Source organism: Ochlerotatus camptorhynchus, unplaced genomic scaffold, assembly GCF_037179485.1.
Source record: "Ochlerotatus camptorhynchus isolate MF236.1 unplaced genomic scaffold, CSIRO-AGI_Acam_v1.1 ptg000032l, whole genome shotgun sequence".
NCBI classification, from domain to species: domain Eukaryota; kingdom Metazoa; phylum Arthropoda; class Insecta; order Diptera; family Culicidae; genus Ochlerotatus; species Ochlerotatus camptorhynchus.
In genome coordinates, this window is record NW_027040523.1 from 392,022 (window position 1) to 412,609 (window position 20,588).

General features: G+C 37.7%; 1 protein-coding gene across 3 annotated transcripts; it reads right to left on the reverse strand.

Annotated features, from left to right (window-relative positions):
* Positions 1–229: 229 nt before the first annotated feature.
* On the reverse strand, positions 230–16,784 carry aspr (asperous). 3 transcript variants are annotated; one of them, XM_065230770.1, is made up of 9 exons: positions 16,651–16,784; positions 10,941–11,122; positions 4,024–4,144; positions 3,861–3,966; positions 3,719–3,800; positions 1,271–1,362; positions 693–1,214; positions 530–620; positions 230–466 (listed from the first exon to the last, which is right to left on the reverse strand). In XM_065230770.1, the coding sequence occupies exons 2-9, from the start codon at positions 11,113–11,115 to the stop codon at positions 348–350; spliced, it is 1,308 nt and encodes a 435-aa protein (XP_065086842.1). In that variant the 5' UTR covers positions 11,116–11,122; positions 16,651–16,784; the 3' UTR covers positions 230–347. The 3 variants fall into 3 exon arrangements, with proteins under 3 accessions (XP_065086842.1, XP_065086838.1, XP_065086848.1); XM_065230766.1 differs by having other exon boundaries at positions 10,842–11,122; XM_065230776.1 differs by having other exon boundaries at positions 11,061–11,122; positions 16,651–16,783.
* Between the last annotated feature and the right edge of the window lie 3,804 nt (positions 16,785–20,588).

Sequence of the window (20,588 nt, forward strand, 5' to 3'; positions counted from 1 at the left end):
TCTTAGCCTGTCCAAGGTTCGAGGCAGTGTGAAGGGAGATGCCCCTCCTTAACGTGGAGAATGTCGTCGATGAAATGTGTCGAGATGTACTTGGAATGCCGTCAACTGAGTAGTCACGCGATTATGTCGGAGCTACAGTGAAAATGGAGAGAGGAGCAGCGATTAGCAACGCCAGCTAGCGCTGAGAGCATTCGAAGTGCATGAGTACAGCGCCAGAATAAAAATCGTAAACAACACTCCACAAGTACATTTTATTGTTAAAAATGTAAGTTCATTAAATTCGTAAATCTTTCAGCAGAAATGTTAGTCTTTCTGAATTTAGCAATACAGAACATCACGCTGTACTTTCAGTGGTAACGTGCTACTGGGTAGCTCCTCTTAGCGCTGCAGGACACCAATGCATCTCCGTCAGTGCCCGCTGGGCATGTACAAACAGCCAAATGTCGCTTAGCCTGGCATTGGGCACCTGCAATAAAAAAATGTCAATATTAAGGTTGGTTTGCTATGCTTGTTACAATTCTTGGAATACCTGTTCCACATTGTCCACGGCAGGGATCAACGCATTGGTAGTTAATACATGCCTTGTGATCAGCACACTCACTGTCGCTTTGACATTCGCCCTACAATGTATTAATACGGTAAGATAATAGGTAGGTATTTAATAATTAATTTCATTTTCCTTGTTTACGTACCCTGACACAACTAGAGAGGGCATTTCCCGTATATCCTGGGGGACAAGTACAAACAGGTCTTTCACGATTGGTGCGATCGTAACCAGGAGTGCATACCGCATTTGTACCACATGGGTTTGGAATGCACAAGTCCTCCTTTGTGAATGGACGACAGCTTACGAATGGATCGCCCGTCATATCTCGTGGGCAACTGCATACAGGTGTGAGTCCACGAAGGTTACAGTCCGCATTTACGCCGCATGATCCATCACATGGATTCTTACATATTCCGTAGATACAAGCTGGTCTACCTGCAGGGCAGTCACGATCCCCGTAGCATTCGGCTCGACACTCAGTGTACGGACTCCCGATGTACCCTTTAGGACATTCACAAACTGATCGGTGATTTGTGACCCGTGCGCAAGTGGCACCTTTTCCACATTGTGAGCAGGCACTAGTGCATTTGAATTGTGAACAAAACTCCTGTGCGCCACATTCTGCGTCACTTTCACACTCATGACGGCAACCACTCAATGGTGATCCCTGGTAAAACATCAGGCTATAAGATATGCAAGAAAAATGCAAAGAAACATACTCACAATATACCCTGGTAAGCAAGAGCAAGTTGGTACACTGTTTATTACTTCACATTTGGTATTTGAACCACATGGGCTAGGGCGGCACTGTTCCTCTGGAAAAAAGTAATGATAGGTTTATTTGAGTTTCTTCGTAGCTAGCTTTATTTATGTCGTAGAAGGTCATCCGAAGAGGACTTGTTTGAGATTATCAATGATTTTTTTATATTTCGAATCAGCGTGCATCGATGGTATTCGTTATGCGTTGAGCGGGCTTTAATATATGCGCAGTTCCACCCTAAATGGCGAATCGATGTGACGCGGCATTCTCCGATTTACATGAAACTTATTGTATAATTGTTTGTTATTGTAAATTATTCACAGTTGAGCAAAAACTTCGGCCATTTTGAATCTCACAAAAAAGTACAAAATGGCGTATTCGAACATTTTTAACAAATCATAGCTCTAAAAAATCACTTCCAATCGAAAGACGTCTGAGACAAAAGTATAGGAAAAAATAATACCTTTTTAGAAAAACAAATATTTAAGGTAAAAAAATTTATGTAATCTTGTGTAAAAATTATAGAAAAGTTTTTAAAACTTAAATAAATAAAATGCTCTCTTCAATATTTTTTGAATACTTTTTATTAAAAAGGTTATTCAAAATGCTATCTTCTGTGTGTTTTTAAGATGAAAACTTAAAAATTAATTAAAAGCATTCAACAACAACTTGCGGACAATTTTTTGAACTTTTTGTTTGTGAAATTTTGCTCAAAATCGTTTGCGTTGCAAAAATTAATAAAAAAATATATAAACAAAATGATATAAAAATTTGACCAAAAGTTGTTGTTCAATAATTTTTGATAATTTTTAAGTTGTTTATTAATTTATTTTATAAGACTCAATCGAATTAACTTTACAGAGCCGATGATTATAGTTCACTATACAATACATCTTAAAACTATAATAGTCAAAAACACTTTATCATCCGCTATCCAATAAGCCTCCTCCATCAGAATAGGAGCCGCTTCCAGTGGTTTCATTGTATGGCAGTATCGCCAATGGGGAGCAGAGCGCTTCCATTGCAGCAATGGATGCAAAACATGGTCAGCACTCACACACTCATCACGAAACGGTTGCTTTCCAAAGTCGACGACGCATTGACCGGAAGAACTTCCGGAGAAGAACAATGAGGAGGACCACACAATGGTTGCTGCCAAGTGTCTGTTTACTTCGCGTGACACACATCGAGAGTGGCCTGCTTCTGTCGACAGCCGAGTGAACACTCAAATTTTTAAGTGTCCAGCTTGAAATTTTCATAGAAGAAAGCATTTTTAATAGAAAATATTCATAAAAATAAATTAAACAGAAGGTAATACCAACCGGTGGAAACTAACGATTTTAAATTGGCTCATTACTTGACTAGCCTATTGGTCCCAAGCAAATCGATTAACGTACCCCATTCTAGTCACAATTCTAGTACTACACAATGTTTGTTTTGATTCGCTATGAATGTTTGACAGATAAAATGAGGGGTTATTGGATTTTCCTATGTTTCGAAGGGTGAATCGATTAGCTTGGGACCGAAGAGAGTACCAGAGCTGAGCCAAAAAGTTGAGCACGTTTCTTCGGGACCTTCTAGTTTTTGAGTTACCTCTATGGTAATAACTCTAATAAAGAAAAAAAATAGAGGGTATTTTTTTTTTTACATTCAAGTTGGATTTTGGAATTTTTCCCTATTTTTATTTATATATATTTTTATATTTTTCCTTAAAAGCAATTATTTTTTTCAAACAACTTTGTCTCAAACGTCATTTCGATTGGAAGTGACATTTATAATTTGTATAAAAATATCTAGTACGCTATTTTTAACCTTTTTTGGAGAATCAAAATGGCAGAATTTTAGCTCGAATGTTAAGGATTTCACTGATTTCAAATCGGAGCAGGTCGAGTCTGAAATTCAATTTTTTATTTTTTATTCCATTTGGAAGTTTGCCCAATTTTCTTTATAGAGCACGCAAAAGTTAACCTCACTTTTTGCTCTGCTCTGCTCTGATACAAATCCGACGCTGTCCATAAGAGTAAAAAGGATAGCAACGAATGGGATCCAAAACAAATCCGACATAACCACAGACATAACACTCGCAAGTTGTTCATCAAACAAGCATTTAACGGACAATTTAAAAGTATCGTAGTTGGTAGTACCGCCACCTGTGGCGCACATAGTCAATTCCCTTGCGTTTGACGTTTACACACTACCGCCATCTGTTCAGTGAAGTGCAGACCACAGTGTACTCAACAGACGGCGGTAATGTTTTGGCGACGATGTTTTACAGTGAGAAACATTCAATGTGTTATGTCTATGTCTCTGTGGCTGAACATCCAGTCCTTGAAGACAACCAGTGCCTGAAATTAACAGCTTTCTACGCTTAAGAGGAGGCAATGTTACACATATTCCTCATTTCTACCAACCTGGATCTCTTAGACGGCAACTCACGAACGGATCTCCAGCCATATTCCTTGGACAACTACACACTGGAACGTGATTCCTGACCTACAACATGCATAATTAAAATTTCAAAAGGTTATGCTTAGAAAAAAGATGAAGCCTTACATCACAATTTGCATTAACACCGCACACTCCTGAGCAGGGATTAACGCAATTTCCATTTCGACAGGCTTGATCTCCTCTGCATTCGGTATGATCCAAACATTCAGATCTGAGGAGAAAAGAAGATTTTAAAATATTAGCAATTCAATTTACCACAGAATATTACCTTCTACAAAGCGATAACGGATTTCCACTGTATCCTGCAGGGCACGAGCACACAGGTCTTCCACCAGTGGTTTCCTGGCACATTGCACCCGAACCGCATGGATTTCGTGCACATCCTTGAGCTGAATTCGTAAAAAAAATTGTTGAATCATCTGTTTCTTCTATTGTATTTTCATACAGTGCGCAGTCATAGAAAACAGACATACAAGCATGGCAAATATAATGTGGATTTACTTTTAATCAGCTAAACACTACAAATGAATGCCTAAATAGCGATTACAATGCTAGCGCCGGATATCCTTTGTATGTCTTCACAATTATTAATTAAGTGCTTCAATAATATTTTTATGTATAATAGTTCAAATTATCCATTTCACTCTAGATAGCCCAAGCGACCTGTTCTTGATCATGCTCTCAAATTGTGTGCTGATTTCATTATAACTTGGTAAACCCAAGTAGCCACCAAGCTCGTTAATAGCCCAATAAGGGACCTTTTCGCGCTATACGGCTTTAAATGTGATAATACACATTATATCAGTATAATATTGCACTTTTTGCATTGGTGGGCTTGATGATTACTTGGGAAGTACTGACCATTTAAGGATATTCTCGACGATTTTAAATTGGCTCACTACTTGACTAGCCTATTGGTCCCAAGCAAATAGATTAACGTACCCCATTCTAGACGAAATTCCAGTACTGCACTATGTTTGTTTTGATTCGCTTTGAAAGTTTGACAAATAAAATAAGGGGTTCGTGGATTTTCATATGTTTCGAGGGGTGCAACGATTAGCTTGGGACCGAAGAGAGTACCAGAGCTGAGCCAAAAAGTTGAGCACGTTTCTTCGGGACCTTCTGGTCTTAGAGTTACCTTTATGCCATTACTTCCTTTCTTCGTTGTTTCAACGTTTTTCATGATTTGATATGCTGTAGAATGTCACAATGAACTCCCGCAGTTCCTAAATCTAGTTTTACTTGATCTAACTAGAGTCGGTGTATAATGAGTCACGCCAAGAGTGAAGCCAAGTCTACCTATTGAACTGTCAAACCGGCTACCTATCGTGCAAAGTAAATAAACATTACGATGCTATGAAAGGTCCGTGAAAGGTATTGCAATAAAATATAAAATATAATCGAAGAAATGAGCATAAACACGCAGTGAGTGTTAAATTGTCATGGGATACGCTCGGTAATAATAAGTAATGATAATTTCTACTATTTTTTGTCAAGATAATTTGACAAAATCACTGATATAATGATTTACTACAGCCGCAATATTTTTTCTCTCGCTAGAAGTCATTTGAAGTTGTTGTAGAAGTCCTCTGTTGCCAAGTGAAAAGAATGGGAATCGTTCGAAAACCGTGATGCGAGTTCAACTGTTTTTCTCTTGGCGTGACTCATTATACACCGACTCTAGATCTAACCACCTAGCTTTCTGAAACACGGTACATGTTGTACTGGTATCAGACCTGAATGTTTCGTTAGGTCCGTAGTATACACGACTTCTGAAAATAATACTTCTTCGAATTTATCTGCTCCAGTTGTTATATATGCCTATGCGAGCTCTATATCCCTCAGTTTATCCAGGCAACAGATATCCCTTTGTCTTTGAAGTGTTCTCTATTAATCGAACGTCTGTTTCATGGCTCCGACAGTGCTGCTCTGCCACCTCCTCGTTAGTTTCTCCGAAAATGTCCACGTCGTCAGCGAAGCAAACGAACTGGCTAGATTTATTGAAGATCATGTCCCGTACATTGCATAACAGCTAAATGTTGAACAGGAGTCAGGAAATATATAAAATCTTATTTACTTCATCTATTGAATAACTCTTGACTTTTCATCCCCCGTACACCAATAAAAAAAATGTAAAATTAAAGCATTTTCTAATATCCCGGATTTAGGGATTCGAGATTAGGGCGTAATAGCTTTTGTAAACAATCACGTCAATCGCCGATTTCCCACGAATAAAATCTCAATCGCGCAAACTAATTACACAGTCAGGTAAAGGAATGATTGCTCTATCATTTGATATAGTTTGTTCGCAAAATTGATCTTTTATTCGCAAAAAATCGGCGATTGACGTATTTGTTTACAAAAGCAAATTACCCAAATCTCAAAGTTATCCCTCTCGCATACCTCGACGTAAAAGGAATTGAAATCAACATCATTTTTCATTGTTCACATGATGGTATATGAATTCCAATTTCTGCTCGGTGAAGTATGGTATGTATGAAATCTTAAAATGCTTTTATTCTCTGAATACATTGTTTTTATTTTTTTAATATTACATACAACTTAAGGTCTGTACGATTAATTTTATTAGGTACTGCTGGTTGCATCTCAAACTGGACTGGCCCATGCTTCCATCATAAGGAATAAGTGCACCGAAGACACCAAACGCGCTTATAAGTCCAGTTTGGTGAGAAATGCGCATCAGCGCACCGCCGGGCTTTTCTGAGGCATAAAATCTCAAAGCCGTTGGCCCCCAGTCCATGAGTTTGATGGGTCGATAGGTAAGGTCCAGGTGTGGGAGCTCAGTACGGAAAAACTAGATCTACGGAAACAAATCAAGGAAAAAAATAAAGAGAAGTACGCTTTTTACACTACTCCTGTGCAAACATAATTGCACAGTATTTTTTTCGCACTGGCTAGTCAGTTGACAAATCTACTTATTAGAAAGTAGCAGCTTTAGAACAGAATTGGCAAGCTACACTAATGAATTCGAGCTCTAGAGAACTTTAAGAAGTTCAATATTCAGATTTTATGACTAGTAGGGTAGAGAACTACTTCGGCCTAATCGCCCATTTTGGGCCTATCGAGCAGAAAACTTCAAATAAATCCATGATTTCAGAGTTAACATGTCAATTATGCGTCTTGTACGATACTTTAGTTAATAAGCTACCAAACGAAGTCAATGAGAACGCGTGATATGAAGGTTTGCACCCATTATTCTCAAAAACAAAAGAAGCGCTCCGACCGAATCATTTTTTTATCTTTATCCGACAGGCCGAAGTGAATTCATTGGCGTTTCAATGCGTTAGGCCCAGTTTAGAATCCGTAGGCCGAGTTTGGCGACAAGAATTAGTGTTAGACTTTTGACAACATCTCAACGATTGGTTTCTCCTTGTCAAATCTTACGGTACGTACGGAAAGGTAAATAAATTTGGAAGCCATCAGTAATAATAACATTCCGTTTAGTGCTAAACTGCCTTAACCCTATATTTATTTTTAGCGCAGGCGTCTAATCAGGCGCGTCATGCATAATAAATTTCAACTTTTCAAGAACAACAAGTTAAAAAGGGCATAAAAGCTGTTTTGTAAACAAAAAGTTTGCATGTGCTTTTAACATATGGCTCCTGATTTATCCTGCATGATAATAAAATGATTAGACCCACATTTCGCCGTGCATAACCCGAGTAACCATCAAGCCACTAATGGAAAAAGTGCAATATAATGCTGATATAAGGCTAATATAAAAATGTAAAGCCGTATATCAGCCTTTTATTGCAAAAAGGGTCCTTATCGGGCTAGGTGGTTACTTGGGAATTTCAAATCAGCATCATTTTGATAGTTTTTAAGTTAATGGCCAACGGCTCTGGGTTCGGTTGGGCTTTGCAAAGGAAATTTGAATTTTAATATTGGCCCTTATTACGGGTGTCACTTCACGGTTTAAAATGAGAATCACTTCACCGTGCGTGATAAGTTGTCACTTCACCGTGCAGTGACATCGGTAATAAGGGCCATTTTGAACCTATTCAACATATTTGTTCCTACTACGTTTCCATAGGTCCTTATGCCTTAATGACTACTGTCCCTTTGTCAATTAGCTATTTGAATGTCTGTTTTCTTTGTGATACTATCATATGAGTTACTCTATATACTCCTATACTGCCCATAAACGCACAACAGTCCCATGTGGAAAAGCAGCAAGGCAAGGAAAATGCAGTTTATTTTATTTTTTCTTTCTGGGACCACCAAGTTGTTTTATTTTTTACGATATTTTCGGAACAAAATAGTTCACTGTATGTGCACATATTAAAATTCAAGTAGTTAATAATCGAAAAAAAAAAGTCTCATGGGACTGGTTGCATTTATGGGCTAAACTATACGAGCAAAAAGGTGCAATTTTTTCAAATATTTTAGGCAGCAAAACACATTAATTCTATATCGGGTTTTATTTTTTGAAAATCACATTAGCCCATTATTATTATTAGTTCATTGATATTGGAAGAACTGTAATTGACTACCTATGAAAGTAATATCTTGTAAGCATTATGTTAATTGTGCGAATTACACAGTGCAATAAATACAGGATTTCCCTGAATAGTGCTGTCTACCCACCGTTATTTCTCGGCTGTCATCAATCTAATTGAGTCGATTTTTTTGTATCTGATTAGTGTTACCCATATACTAGTATCAATACAAGTACATCAATATTATATTACACTTTTCGCATTAGTGAGCTTGATGGTTATTTGGAAATGTACACAAACTTTGTTCAAGATCGTAAATTAATTAGACTTCTGTGCTTAAAGATGCATAATCGTTTACTTCAGGCTAAGTGCTCCGCGCATACGTTGATTATTCTTTACTCGCCAATCGAATGCAAATTACCGGCATCATCGGATAGGGGAAACTTTCTTCAACCCAAAGATGATGTTAGCATAGAGGTAACTCTAAGACCAGAAGGTCCCGAAAAAACGAGCTCAACTTTTTGGCTCAGCTCTGGTACTATCTTCGGTCCCAAGCTAATCGATTCACCCCTCGAAACATAGGAAAATCCACTAACCCCTCATTTATCTGTCAAACTTTCATAGCGAATCAAAACAAACATTGTGTAGTACTAGAATTTCGACTAGAATGGGGTACGTTAATCGTTTGCTTGGGACCAATAGGCTAGTCAAGCAGTGATCCAATTTAAAATCGTTAGTTTCGTATTGATTGTTGATATTACCATTGGAATTGGGTTCTTTAATTTTGAAAAAAAAATCGGTTTTTATCATCTGAAAGAGCTTCGTTTTTTGAGCACAGCGATATTTTTTTCAAACCCACACACTTTCATCTCGATTTTTAAATCAAGATGTAAAGTAAAATAATAACTTCACTATTTGACACTAAACTGACAAACTGACAGCCCGCTCCCATACAAAAAGACACCGAGGGGCGCTAATAAGGTGATTTTTGCAAATGTAATCGTACTTATTTAAAATAGTTCCAGTGTACCAAAATTGATGAAATTTTGGGTTTGGGTTCCATTTTTAATGCAGATTACGAATATGCATTAACCTCAATACCCTTGAAGAACCCAATTGCTTTAAGCATTATTCCATGAGCGGTGTTTTGCATTCAAATCTGAAGTTTCTGAAGGTCACCCTTGAGAAAATTCGTTTCTGGCCTACGCATTAGAATGGCAAATAGGCAGCTATAAACGTAAGTTGTCCCAATTTTGTTTCAACAGAAACTCCCAAAGTTTAAAAAACTTTGGTTTCAAATGAAGAAAAATTTTTATGTTTAATTCGTCTACGAACAATGATGGCAACGCCACCACAGGCTCCATCAAGACGATCATTTCTATAAATAAAATAATTTGCGTCCATTTTAACCTTATGGTCAGGTTTAAGGAACGTTTCAGTTATAACGGCAATATGCACGTTATGAACTCTCAAAAAGTTAAATAGCTTGTCTTCATTATCTTTAATAGATCGAGCATTTCAAATTAAAACATTTAATGCTTTAAAATCCATTACTGAATTTTAAAGTCATGACTCATGACCATATTCTTTGCAAATTTTACTTCAGTTTGAATAGCATCAAACATGGAGTTATATTTAAGCATATCAGTAATCATTTCAATAAATGATTTCTGTAAAAATTCCATTTTTTAATTTTAACATTTGATAACGGCACGAAAGCTTTTGTAAACAAACTTTTTAAGGCCCTTTACACGCGAACCGAAGTACGCTCAGGCAAACCAACAACATCATCGGATAGGAGCAACTCTCACCTTTCCGAAAGTGGTATTGGTTTGCAAGGGCGTGTAAAGGGCCTTAAAAAGTTTGTTTACAAATGCTTTTGTGCCGTAATCAAATGTTACGCCTGATATAAAAGAAATTGCTGTTGCACTTATTCTAATCTTTCTTCGTGCGTGATTGAAAATGAAGACGATACAATGCTGCAATATGTGCAGAATTTCATAAAATACATCAGAACTACACGATTTATAATGTAAACTTGTATGATATATGATATGACGCTCCATGTGCATCATATTGACCGGAAATATACACTACGTTTTCGAACTGTGCAGTTTCATCTATATTTGTAAACCTGGTTTGAGACTTAAGCGCAGGTGAATCGACCTTAAGCCGGTTTATATATAAAAATCAGAAAGACTTCGAATCTAATAAAAAAAAGGAGCCTAGTTCTAATTTGGCATCACATTACGCTATGTCCTAAATAAGAAGTAACGGAATAAATATGGTCCAACAGGTCTATGCCATAAAAAGGGAGAAAAAAGTATACTTTTTTTATATACCTATATACTTTTTTCGTATACGAAACATTTTTTTTTCTGTGCCTAACTTGCATACACAATTCTACTGATTAATGCCACAAAAGTTGATTCATCGTTACTTACTATCTACAGTTAAGAAAACACACCTTTAGCAATTACATAATTTCAAGTGGAGCAAGCATCGTGCGAACATTTCCATAGCTGGACGCGTGCGTAGGTTAAAGTTACTACTACAACAATTAACTACTGCTAGTTGTTGGGGTTGAATGAGGAAGTAGGTATTAAAATGAATTGGTTGTAAATGCCTTGAGATGGTTCTCCCGATAGTACGCGCCGATTGGCGTTCTGCGTGGTAGTCACTTCGTTTGGGTAGGTATAGTAAACCACATCAGATCGGTCATTACCATACTGTGGTGCACTACTGTACGCATAATAGGAATAGAGCGGTGAATATGGGTTCGTTACTTTGGTTCGAGTAATTTCCACCAACTCATCACCTGCCTTGTAAACAGTTCTTTGCGTACCTAGAATGTTGCACACGTTCACTAGCACTATGCTCACTAATAGTGCCGTTTGCATTTTCGTTCTGGAATAATAGGAATACGTTAAAGAGAGCAGAGAATGAGAATCAAACACAGGTGATAAAGTGACTATTAAAAAACACGTTACATGTATGCAAATCTGTTATGAATCACTGTGCAGTCAACTCTCCCATATCTCGATATGTGACCTTTTCTCTATTTCGATGTTTTTTTTTTGCTCCCTTCAAAAGGTCTATTAGGCTTATTCAAAATATGGAGAGTTGACGGTATATGCAATACACAATTTTTAGCAATCCGTTTTAAATGTTGAATTGTTGGAATAATCATCAATTAATTTAATAAAATGTACAATTGAAGTGAAACATAATAACAAAGTCTATACTACTTATCACAAACTTTAGCTATTTAAAAGATGGGTGAAGGGTCAGAAATGAGCATTCTTAAAATTAGTTGAAATAGTTTTGCTTTTGACTATGACTTCAACGTTAAATGTTGCATTCCCGCTAGTAGAATGTTCCATTCTACCTTGAAGACTAGTAAAATTTTATTCATATATCTTTTAATTTTGTAGAACCTCTTAACGGAATCTCTTTATGAAGAGCTTTGAGTGTGTTGATTTATTTCCTTTTAATTCCGTTATAATTGCTTTATCTTTAAGCGTATTTCGTCTACTATAGTGACTATAGTAGACGTATACGTATACGGCCATTTTGTGTTGATGGGAATGGTTTGAAGTGCTTGGTATTACTCTCTTTGTATTTGAACAAAGACGTTTCCCTGATGATGAGAATATCTAAAACGGGGGGTTTTCCGTCTCTCTCTTCTTCGTGAGTAAATTATATGTCCTTGTGAACGTTGCTTATGGCCTCCAAAATTTTTAATAAACCTTCTCTTTTGACAATGCTAAAAATGTCATCCACGTACCTATACCAACAAATTTCTATCCTCCAGAATATTTTCTAGGTTAGCCATGAACAATTCACATAAAAATGGGGAAAGCGGAATGCCCTTTAGCTTGTTTATAAAAATTTCCTCTGAAAATGAAATGATTTTCTTAACTTCTTAATATAATATTCAGATAAAAAGCCAATTTTAGATGTACACTCCTCTGTGCTACAATTCTGAATTTATTAGGTTTTTGTGATTTGTATCTACCAAACAGGTTTTTTTTTTCTTTTTTAACCCACCATTTTAATAATTATTTAATGTAAAATCTGTGTTTTTTAACTACAGATCCGCTTCCATTCCGCTCGGATTTTGCTATTCTTCAAAATTGTGTCCTGAAATGTATTATGAGAATGGCAATGTGCCTTCAGAAAGTTTGCTTACGTATTAATGTTCACTTCAACATTGCCGAAGACACCTACTTTCAAAGTTACTGATTTTTTGTGTCTCTGTCTTCTTCTTCTTCTTTTTCGCATTTCAAGCTTATTGCTTATCGCATATTAGCTTATTGCGTGCTCTCAACTTAGTGTTCTAGATACACTTCCACAGTTATTAATTGAGAGCTTTCTATGCCTGTACAATTTCTACATTAGTATAATTGTGTGACAAGTACAATCATACAGGGAAGTCGAGAAATTTTCGAACTCGCAAAACACTTAGACCGGACCAGCCACCTCCAGCATGGACTTACCTGGTAGCTGCGCCTTTACCGACTGAGCTAAGGGAGGTCCCTATCTCTGTTCTGGACATAAATTCACGGCGGCCCGTATACATATCCCGTGTCCTTAGTTTAGTGCATGTCGCACTAATCACTATTGATAAATTATGAAGTATTCGGTTTTGATACGGGGCCTCCCTTAGCTCAGTCGGTAAAGGCACAGCTACAAAGCAAGACCATGCTGGAGGTGGCTGGGTTCAATTCCCGGTCCGGTCTAGGAATTTTTTGGGTCGGAAAATTTCTCGACTTCCCTGGGCATAGAGTATGATTGTACTTGTCACCCAATTATACTAATGTAGAAATTGTACAGTCATAGAAAGCTCTCAATCAATAACTGTGGAAGTGTATCTAGAAAACTAAGTTGAGAGCACGCAATAAGCTAATATGCGATATGCAATAAGCTTGAAATGCGAAGAAGAAGAAGAAGAAGAAGAAGAAAACAGCTGTCATTATTGTCTTTATTGCAAGGAACCGATTCTAATGGAAAAGTCCCGCTATTTATATCGTTCGAAGATCAGTATTTATATCCTTCGAATTGTCAGTTAAAATAGGATTCCTTAGCAACAAAACAAACAAAGCAATGACACCGTACCATGCATCAGAACCCTACACAGGTAACCAAGAAGCACTAAAAACAGCACATTATCAGCAGCAAATGATAATTGCTTAAATACCACTTTTGGCAAAATATACGGTTTCTTTACTGCTGTACCCCACAAGCTAACGGTGCTATTGCTAGAAATTTGACATCCATTGGTAGCACTGAATGCTGAATTTTGAATGCTGGTTTAATTCATTTTATTACTAATGAATAATAAAAGCATCTTGCTTTTATTTTATTATCTCGTCATTATCGAAGCATTCACGCAGCGAAATGATTTTTAAATTCAAATGGATATATTTTTGGCTCAGGGCCTAATATATTTCTGGTATTGATTCCAATATATTATTCGGTTAATTCAAAGAAAAATATGTTCGAATCAACAAATCGGTTCTAGAGTCAATAATCTGTTTGTTGATTCTAAAAACCATTTTGTGGATTCAAAAATATGTTTTGTTGAAATAGTGATACAATATGTTTGAATCAATAACAAAATACATTAGGCCCTGAAACAAAAATTCATTTTTTTCCGTGTTGTCAATGCAGATTTGCGACTATTGTGCATTTTAATTGTAATGTCAGCCTAACTGCCCCTAATTTGGGCCCATACATAAATCCAGCAATCGACTAAATTTTCAATAGCGACCACAAATATCCATTAGTACCGTCCCAATGGCGCGTTCATCTAGACATAATTGATAAATAGCAGCTATTTAGCGATGGGCTCAATCTTATATCCATGTTGGCACATTAGAGCCATTTCCCCTATACATTTAAAATGTTTATATACAGCAAGAAGCATAGCGGCACCGGTGGTGTATTGGTAAGCGTGATTACCTCTCACCCCAGCTAGCCTGGGTTCAATCCCAGTCGCCTAAAGCCTTTGGTCCCCGGTTCATGAGTTGATGAGTCGATAGGTAGGGTCCAGGTGTGGGAGCTGACTCCCTGGCGTCGGTAGCATTGGTGCTCAGCACGGAAAACAAACCAAAGGAAAAAAATAATACGAGCCACGTTATTTCCATAAACCGCGTTAAATATTGAATACGCTTAAAAAACGCCTAAATTCATACTCGCACTTAAGCATTCAGAGAAATGTTTAACAGCATCTTCAAACAAATTAGCCAGATTTGACATTTTGTAACTTTGTTTTGTTGAGCCAGTTGAGCAGCAATTTTGAGACAGAACTTATTTTAGATTTGGTGTACATATACGAAAAATCAAAAGGTTTAATTGCACCAGCAGTAAGAGGTGAAATTTCAGAATTGTGAGCTGTTTCTGTGTTTAAGGTGGAATTAGTATTTACAACTTTGTCATCGATATCTATCAAATCTAAATCTTTCGGTACTCAAAATAGGGAGAGAACATCAAGATACGCAATACATGTACGCATGAAGATATTCAATAACGTTCATGCTGAAAAGCAATCAAATATTTAAGCTAGTTGAAAAAATACACTAAACATGTTATTTCAATTCAACCTACTCGCAAATTTGAATTCAGTTGTTTGTGCTATAATTTCAGCTGAATATGTCCTCATTCCCGATCGTTGAATCCATCAAAAATTAATAGTTACATATCCATGTGGGAGTATAGACACAAGCTGTTTTTTCACTGTTACTTTTTCTGTTCGACCTTGAAAAATACATCAAATGCTAAATGGACTGCTTGAACGAAATTTGCGTACAGCCATTTTTGGTTTGATCTGGAACATGCATATGAGGGTGGGTCAAGTTTGTATGGCAGATCACCACAACCCCCTGCTCCCCTCTACTCTTTCGATCTGTATTGAGGTCCCCAACAACTATGTCAAGTTTTAATGAATGTGTTTGCAAATTGCATTTGCGGTAGAAATTTAAAGTTTTTAAAGGAAAATGTATAGGAAACAAAACGATGCTATTAATTAGCTTGTCAAAAATTTAAAAACAGTTCAATTTTTACCACACCTGGGACTTCGATGGGATAAACTATGCACTTTGTCCAAGATCGCAAATTGATTTGACTTCAGTGCAAAAAACTACTAAACATTTGCTTTTGCAAGTGCTCCGCACACAAGAGTAGGAATGCTCGGAGCCATAGCCCTAAAGTAAAAGGTTAGTAACTTTTGGCACAGTTTTTGGGAACAGCAATACTGATCGAAAAAGCAGTGGGGAACAGGGGGTTGTTATTTTGACGTACCCTAATGCATATTTTCATGAATTATGCAATCAAACCTAAATGGTTTGATACAATGTACTAACGAAGGCTGGTAAAACAAACCGCCATTGCATACCAATGACGCTATTGTATAGGGTAAGCGAGCCATTTACGGCATATGCACCAATTAAGGCACAATCCCATAAACGCAGTGTTACCAGTTCTTGACCCTACCCATTTTAATCGCATATGCCATGACAAGTACTTGCCAAAGCTGGAGCAAATTTTAAGTAGTGGCATTTCCCTTACATACCTATATGGAGAGACTCGTGTACATTTTCAATGGCATACTGTGGTCTGTTCTGTCAAAATCTCTTCATTTTCATTAATCCATTGTAAAACAATTACGGCGAGTGAGGTGAGAAGACTCTCTGTGACTAGTAAATCAAATAGAGAGAATGCCCAAACTCGTCAAACTTCTTTCTTTCAATGACTGGATATCTATTTATGTTTGATGATCATGTTTCATGCTATATTTTGTTTATTTCTGAATCATTCTGGACAAAAATTTGCATTTCTGTATAAAAATTATGCTAAAATGATCTCATTGTAAGCACATTGGGCAGGCCTGGTTTAGTCGCTCATCTTGCGATAAAATTATTTGGAACTAAATGCTCTGTTTCACATATTTACTATAAAAGGAATTTCTGTTCTAAGTCACGAAACAACGATTACATGTGCCACATAGTGTAAGTCACTTTAAACGACTTTCGATACAACCACTACAATACATGAAATTCACTTCGTTCGAGTTCCGCTAGATCATCGTCATCTTTAATTACAGTGAAAAAACCGTGCAGTTGGCCAACGCCTCTGTACCCAGATTCCGGAACCTGACGCTTCAAATCCGAGGTTATTTATCACTCACTCAATGCTCTGAACTTATATTGCTCACGCAAAGATGGGTGTTTGATATGCAAAGTCGGATATAAACGGTAAAACATCGAAAATTCATTGATTGCTTATATAGTGAGATTATTATGTTTAAAAAATATTTAAAATAAATTGTAACGTGATTTTATTTGGTGTAACTATCACGAGTGTTTATTCTCATCTTCGATTTTCCAGCTTTTCTTTAACTGCGTCGCAATGAACTGCAATCAAAAGCATACAACCTTAGAGTTACACAATTTCAAAAACTTATTTCTTCTATCAAATTAAACAGTTAGTCCACTGCCGCACTTTTCGTTTTCGCACATTCGATACTACTATATTCGCGTCTTCTCGCTGACTAAACTGAAGAAAATCATTGACGTTTAATTTATATAAAAGCTCGCGTTCGGTAAAGTTTGATCTTTTGTTTCTTCCAGATTCCGTATGTATTCAAAGCCTCAGTCAAGTTGGCGATTCTCTGACGAAATATTTAAAGAAGCGGACTATATAAAACAAAATAGTGCGACACAAAGCCATGCGCTAACCTACACACGTGTAATCCGCCCTCGCGCTTCATTTTGGCGCGCGCTATAATTCTGCGAGTGTTTATTCATAATATCACTATAGATAGGTAAACGAAAAAAAACCGCCACATGAATTGAAGAACCGATCAGCGTGGTAGGTGCTGTTAACCTGAACTTGACAATTATTGTGTGAAATGAACATATACCCTTCAGTCGCACTATGTAGAGTAATTAAATGTTTACCGTCTGCATGTGTTTGCTGCCTTATTTGTTTAGTTTCAAATAGAAAATCGGCAAATAAAACGTAAACAAGCGTGGGAAGCTATACTTTATAATACGGCATACATTAAGCATATTCGTAATATATAGCGTCGATAGGGGTGAGGAACGTAATAATTTCATTGAACTTGGAAATCGAAACGACCCAACGAAGCAACTCTTGTTGTGATTGATCGTTTTTAATACAACAATACAACATTTTTTAAACTTACATCGGTATTATATAGTTTAATAAATGTTATGAGTAGGTTTGGATTGATAATTGTCCCACCACATTTTGTATGGGGTTTGGTTGGAGGAAAGGTTTAATCCCAAACTATACAACCTCGTACGTCGTACCTTTTTGAACATCGTCTGAGGGTCTGCACTTTTCGACATGTGTCTGACATGGATTTTTGCAATGTTACGATCATGTGGGGCCTCAGATAGCTAGTTATGTAAAATAAGCCAGATAAAACAGAAGATAGACAGTTAAGACACGGTATTACCATAGAGGTAACTCTAAGACTAGTAGGTCCCGAAGAAAAGTGCTCAAGTTGTTGGCTCAGCTCTGGTACTATCTTCGGTCCCAAGCTAATTGATGCATACCTCGAAACATAGGAAAATCCACGAATCCCTCAATTTATCTGTCAAACTTTCATGGCAAATCAAAACAAACATAGTGTAGTACTAAAATTTCGACTAGAATGGGGTACGTTAATCGATTTGCTTGGGACCAATAGGCTAGTCAAGTAGTGAGCCAATTTTAATACGATAGTTTCGTATTGATTGTTGGTATTACCAAATCGGAAGGGGCGGGTTTTATTCCTGGTCCTTTCTAGAAAATCTTTCGGGATGGAAATTTCTTGACTTCCCTTAGCATCATAATGCTTACTTTGACTATGACATACTTTTTAAGCAGTCTGTATGATGACTGTCCGGACAGAGAAAACTAAAAAAACATACCATATTGTTGACGGTTTTTCGTTCTGGTCGTGGTCACATTAGGAAGAATAGTTGACCACGGATGAAAGAGCGATTAAAGTGTCTAGAGTTTAGTTCTATAGACTAAACCGACTAGACTAACCGAACTTTTTGTCAGTGGGAACCTCAACCTGAGCTGGATTTTAAAAACAAACGATCAAACGACGTGTGTCAGAAAACAAGCAGACCCAATCTTGATACCCGATCCAGGTATCATAGTAAACGAATTCGCTATAAGTGAATTTTTGAACTATCGTGCAACACGAGAAAAGGGCCTATCATTGTTGATCAATTCTCTTCATCTGTTTTCTCTTTCGCGAATAACCCGACCGCAAAATTTGCAATGAATAATCCAATCAGTGTGTTGTTTCAGGCGCAAGCTAACATCATCTTCTGTCGAACTATGCTGCGAGCTTAGCGAGAACTTCGTTTATGTTGCCGTGGTAAACCAAAGAGAAAGTCGATGAAGAGAATCGATCAACGAGGATGGGCCCTTTTCAAATGATACGCGAGAACAAATAGAACTTCGTGGAGCTCCATAGAATCATATGGGATGCATACTTATATTATCAAAGGTATTTCGGGTTCTCCAAATTAACCTGTAGTTTGGGTCTTTTAACTCTACTGTCTGTATCCCGGTAAAAACGCTCAGTAGCAAGAAACATCTCGAGCTGTGTCTCAAGGTCGGCTTACTACTGGGTAATCTGGAGGGGCTTCGCGATCCTCATGTTCAGTACTGTCACCTGACTAAAAGCTATCAAAAGTTTAAGTGACACAGTAATCAAAGGGTGTATACTAATTATTTATAAATAAAAGCTATAGCAGGTGTGGATTGGATTTCTAATAGCAGTTCTGTTGAATTTTATGGGTGTACAGTGGGTTTTTACTATGAGGGTTTGACGTGCCGGTACTGAACTGCTGCCGTTGATTCTGCTGTGCCGAAGACTACTCTGCCGATGTGCGAGCACTCGCCGATGATCCTACGTACGACGAGCTTGACGTCGGGGGAATCAAGCCTGACAGGGTGGTGATGTTTGAATTTACTTGCTAGTGGATCGGTCAACAGATCGACTTGACTTGATGGCGATCTGCGGTCTCCTGGCGTCTACCCGCGTTGACAAGAATCACCAGAGTCCAGGCAAGGCCGGAGTGACTATGCTGAGAGGGGTCCTCTTTTACGTTTAGAGCCGTCTTGGCCCGAGGAATGCGGCAATTTTGACCTTGCAATGCCAAAGCGAAATGATGTCCTTTACTGCTAGGATTAATAACCACTAAGGACCAATAATCCGACTCGAGTGCTTCCTGACCGACTTAGTCGGTGGGTTCACAAAATGGCGCTGTACCGAATGGTACCACAAAAAGGTCCTGATTGAACAGATAGATATTCCCGCGATTCACCACTCACTTTGTATTACTTTAAGGACACTTGGTTTTAACGATCCGAAGCACACGAACGCCAGATACTGATTGAGGAATGGCGGTTTTCCTTCGTGCTTTTCCTATCCCATTGCTCTTCTCGTGAGACGTTATTTTCCACCCATTTTGAAATCACAATTTTGCCCGAATGTTGTTGTACCCACTGATAGAATACTCATACCCTCTGTACTGTTGTACGGTTTTATACAATTTTCAAATTTAAAACAATTATTCCTACTAACAAATTAACAATTTTAAAAAACGACTACTAACCCTACTAATCCAACACCAAATAACCTTAAGAGACGTGACGGTACATTTAACAACTGTGTGTGTGTGTGTGTGTCATCCTCTATCCCTCACCCAGCCGGGGGCGTTGGACAAGTAGAACTGCGAATAATTTGATCAAATCTCATGCTCCGTAATGGTGCCCTTTATGTTGTGAAGACTAGTACTTCAAAAAGGGTAACTTTTGAGGCAAGACAGGGTGTCCTCAACAAATTAAGGGAACAGGATGCACTAAATGTCCACAACAGGTACAGCAAAACATCACATAGACGCCCTTATTCACACTAACTACTCAGGGGGTAGAAGGTCAAGAAGAGCCACCGCCGCCAACTAAAGCTTGAACCGGGTACCTGGGACTCCCACGATATACCCGTGGCAATGGTCAGCAGACGATGCCCTGTACGTATTTAGTATGTAATATGTTTTATTTGGATACACAAAATGTTTGAAGCCATGCGTCATCTAAACCATAATTTGCATCACCACAAATACACTTGTCAACAATCTTCAACTGGAACGTACTCACCAAATCACTTCACCCGGGAGCGCATTCCCTAAGCTTCCACACATTTTTTTTCCCTCCACTCCAACCACACAACAACCAAATATCACTTTTCTTCACTTTTCTTTTTCATCGCAAAACCCTGACAATAGATCAGCGCCATTCTCATCACCGCGTAAATAAACAGAAATTAAAATTTTCACTCGCG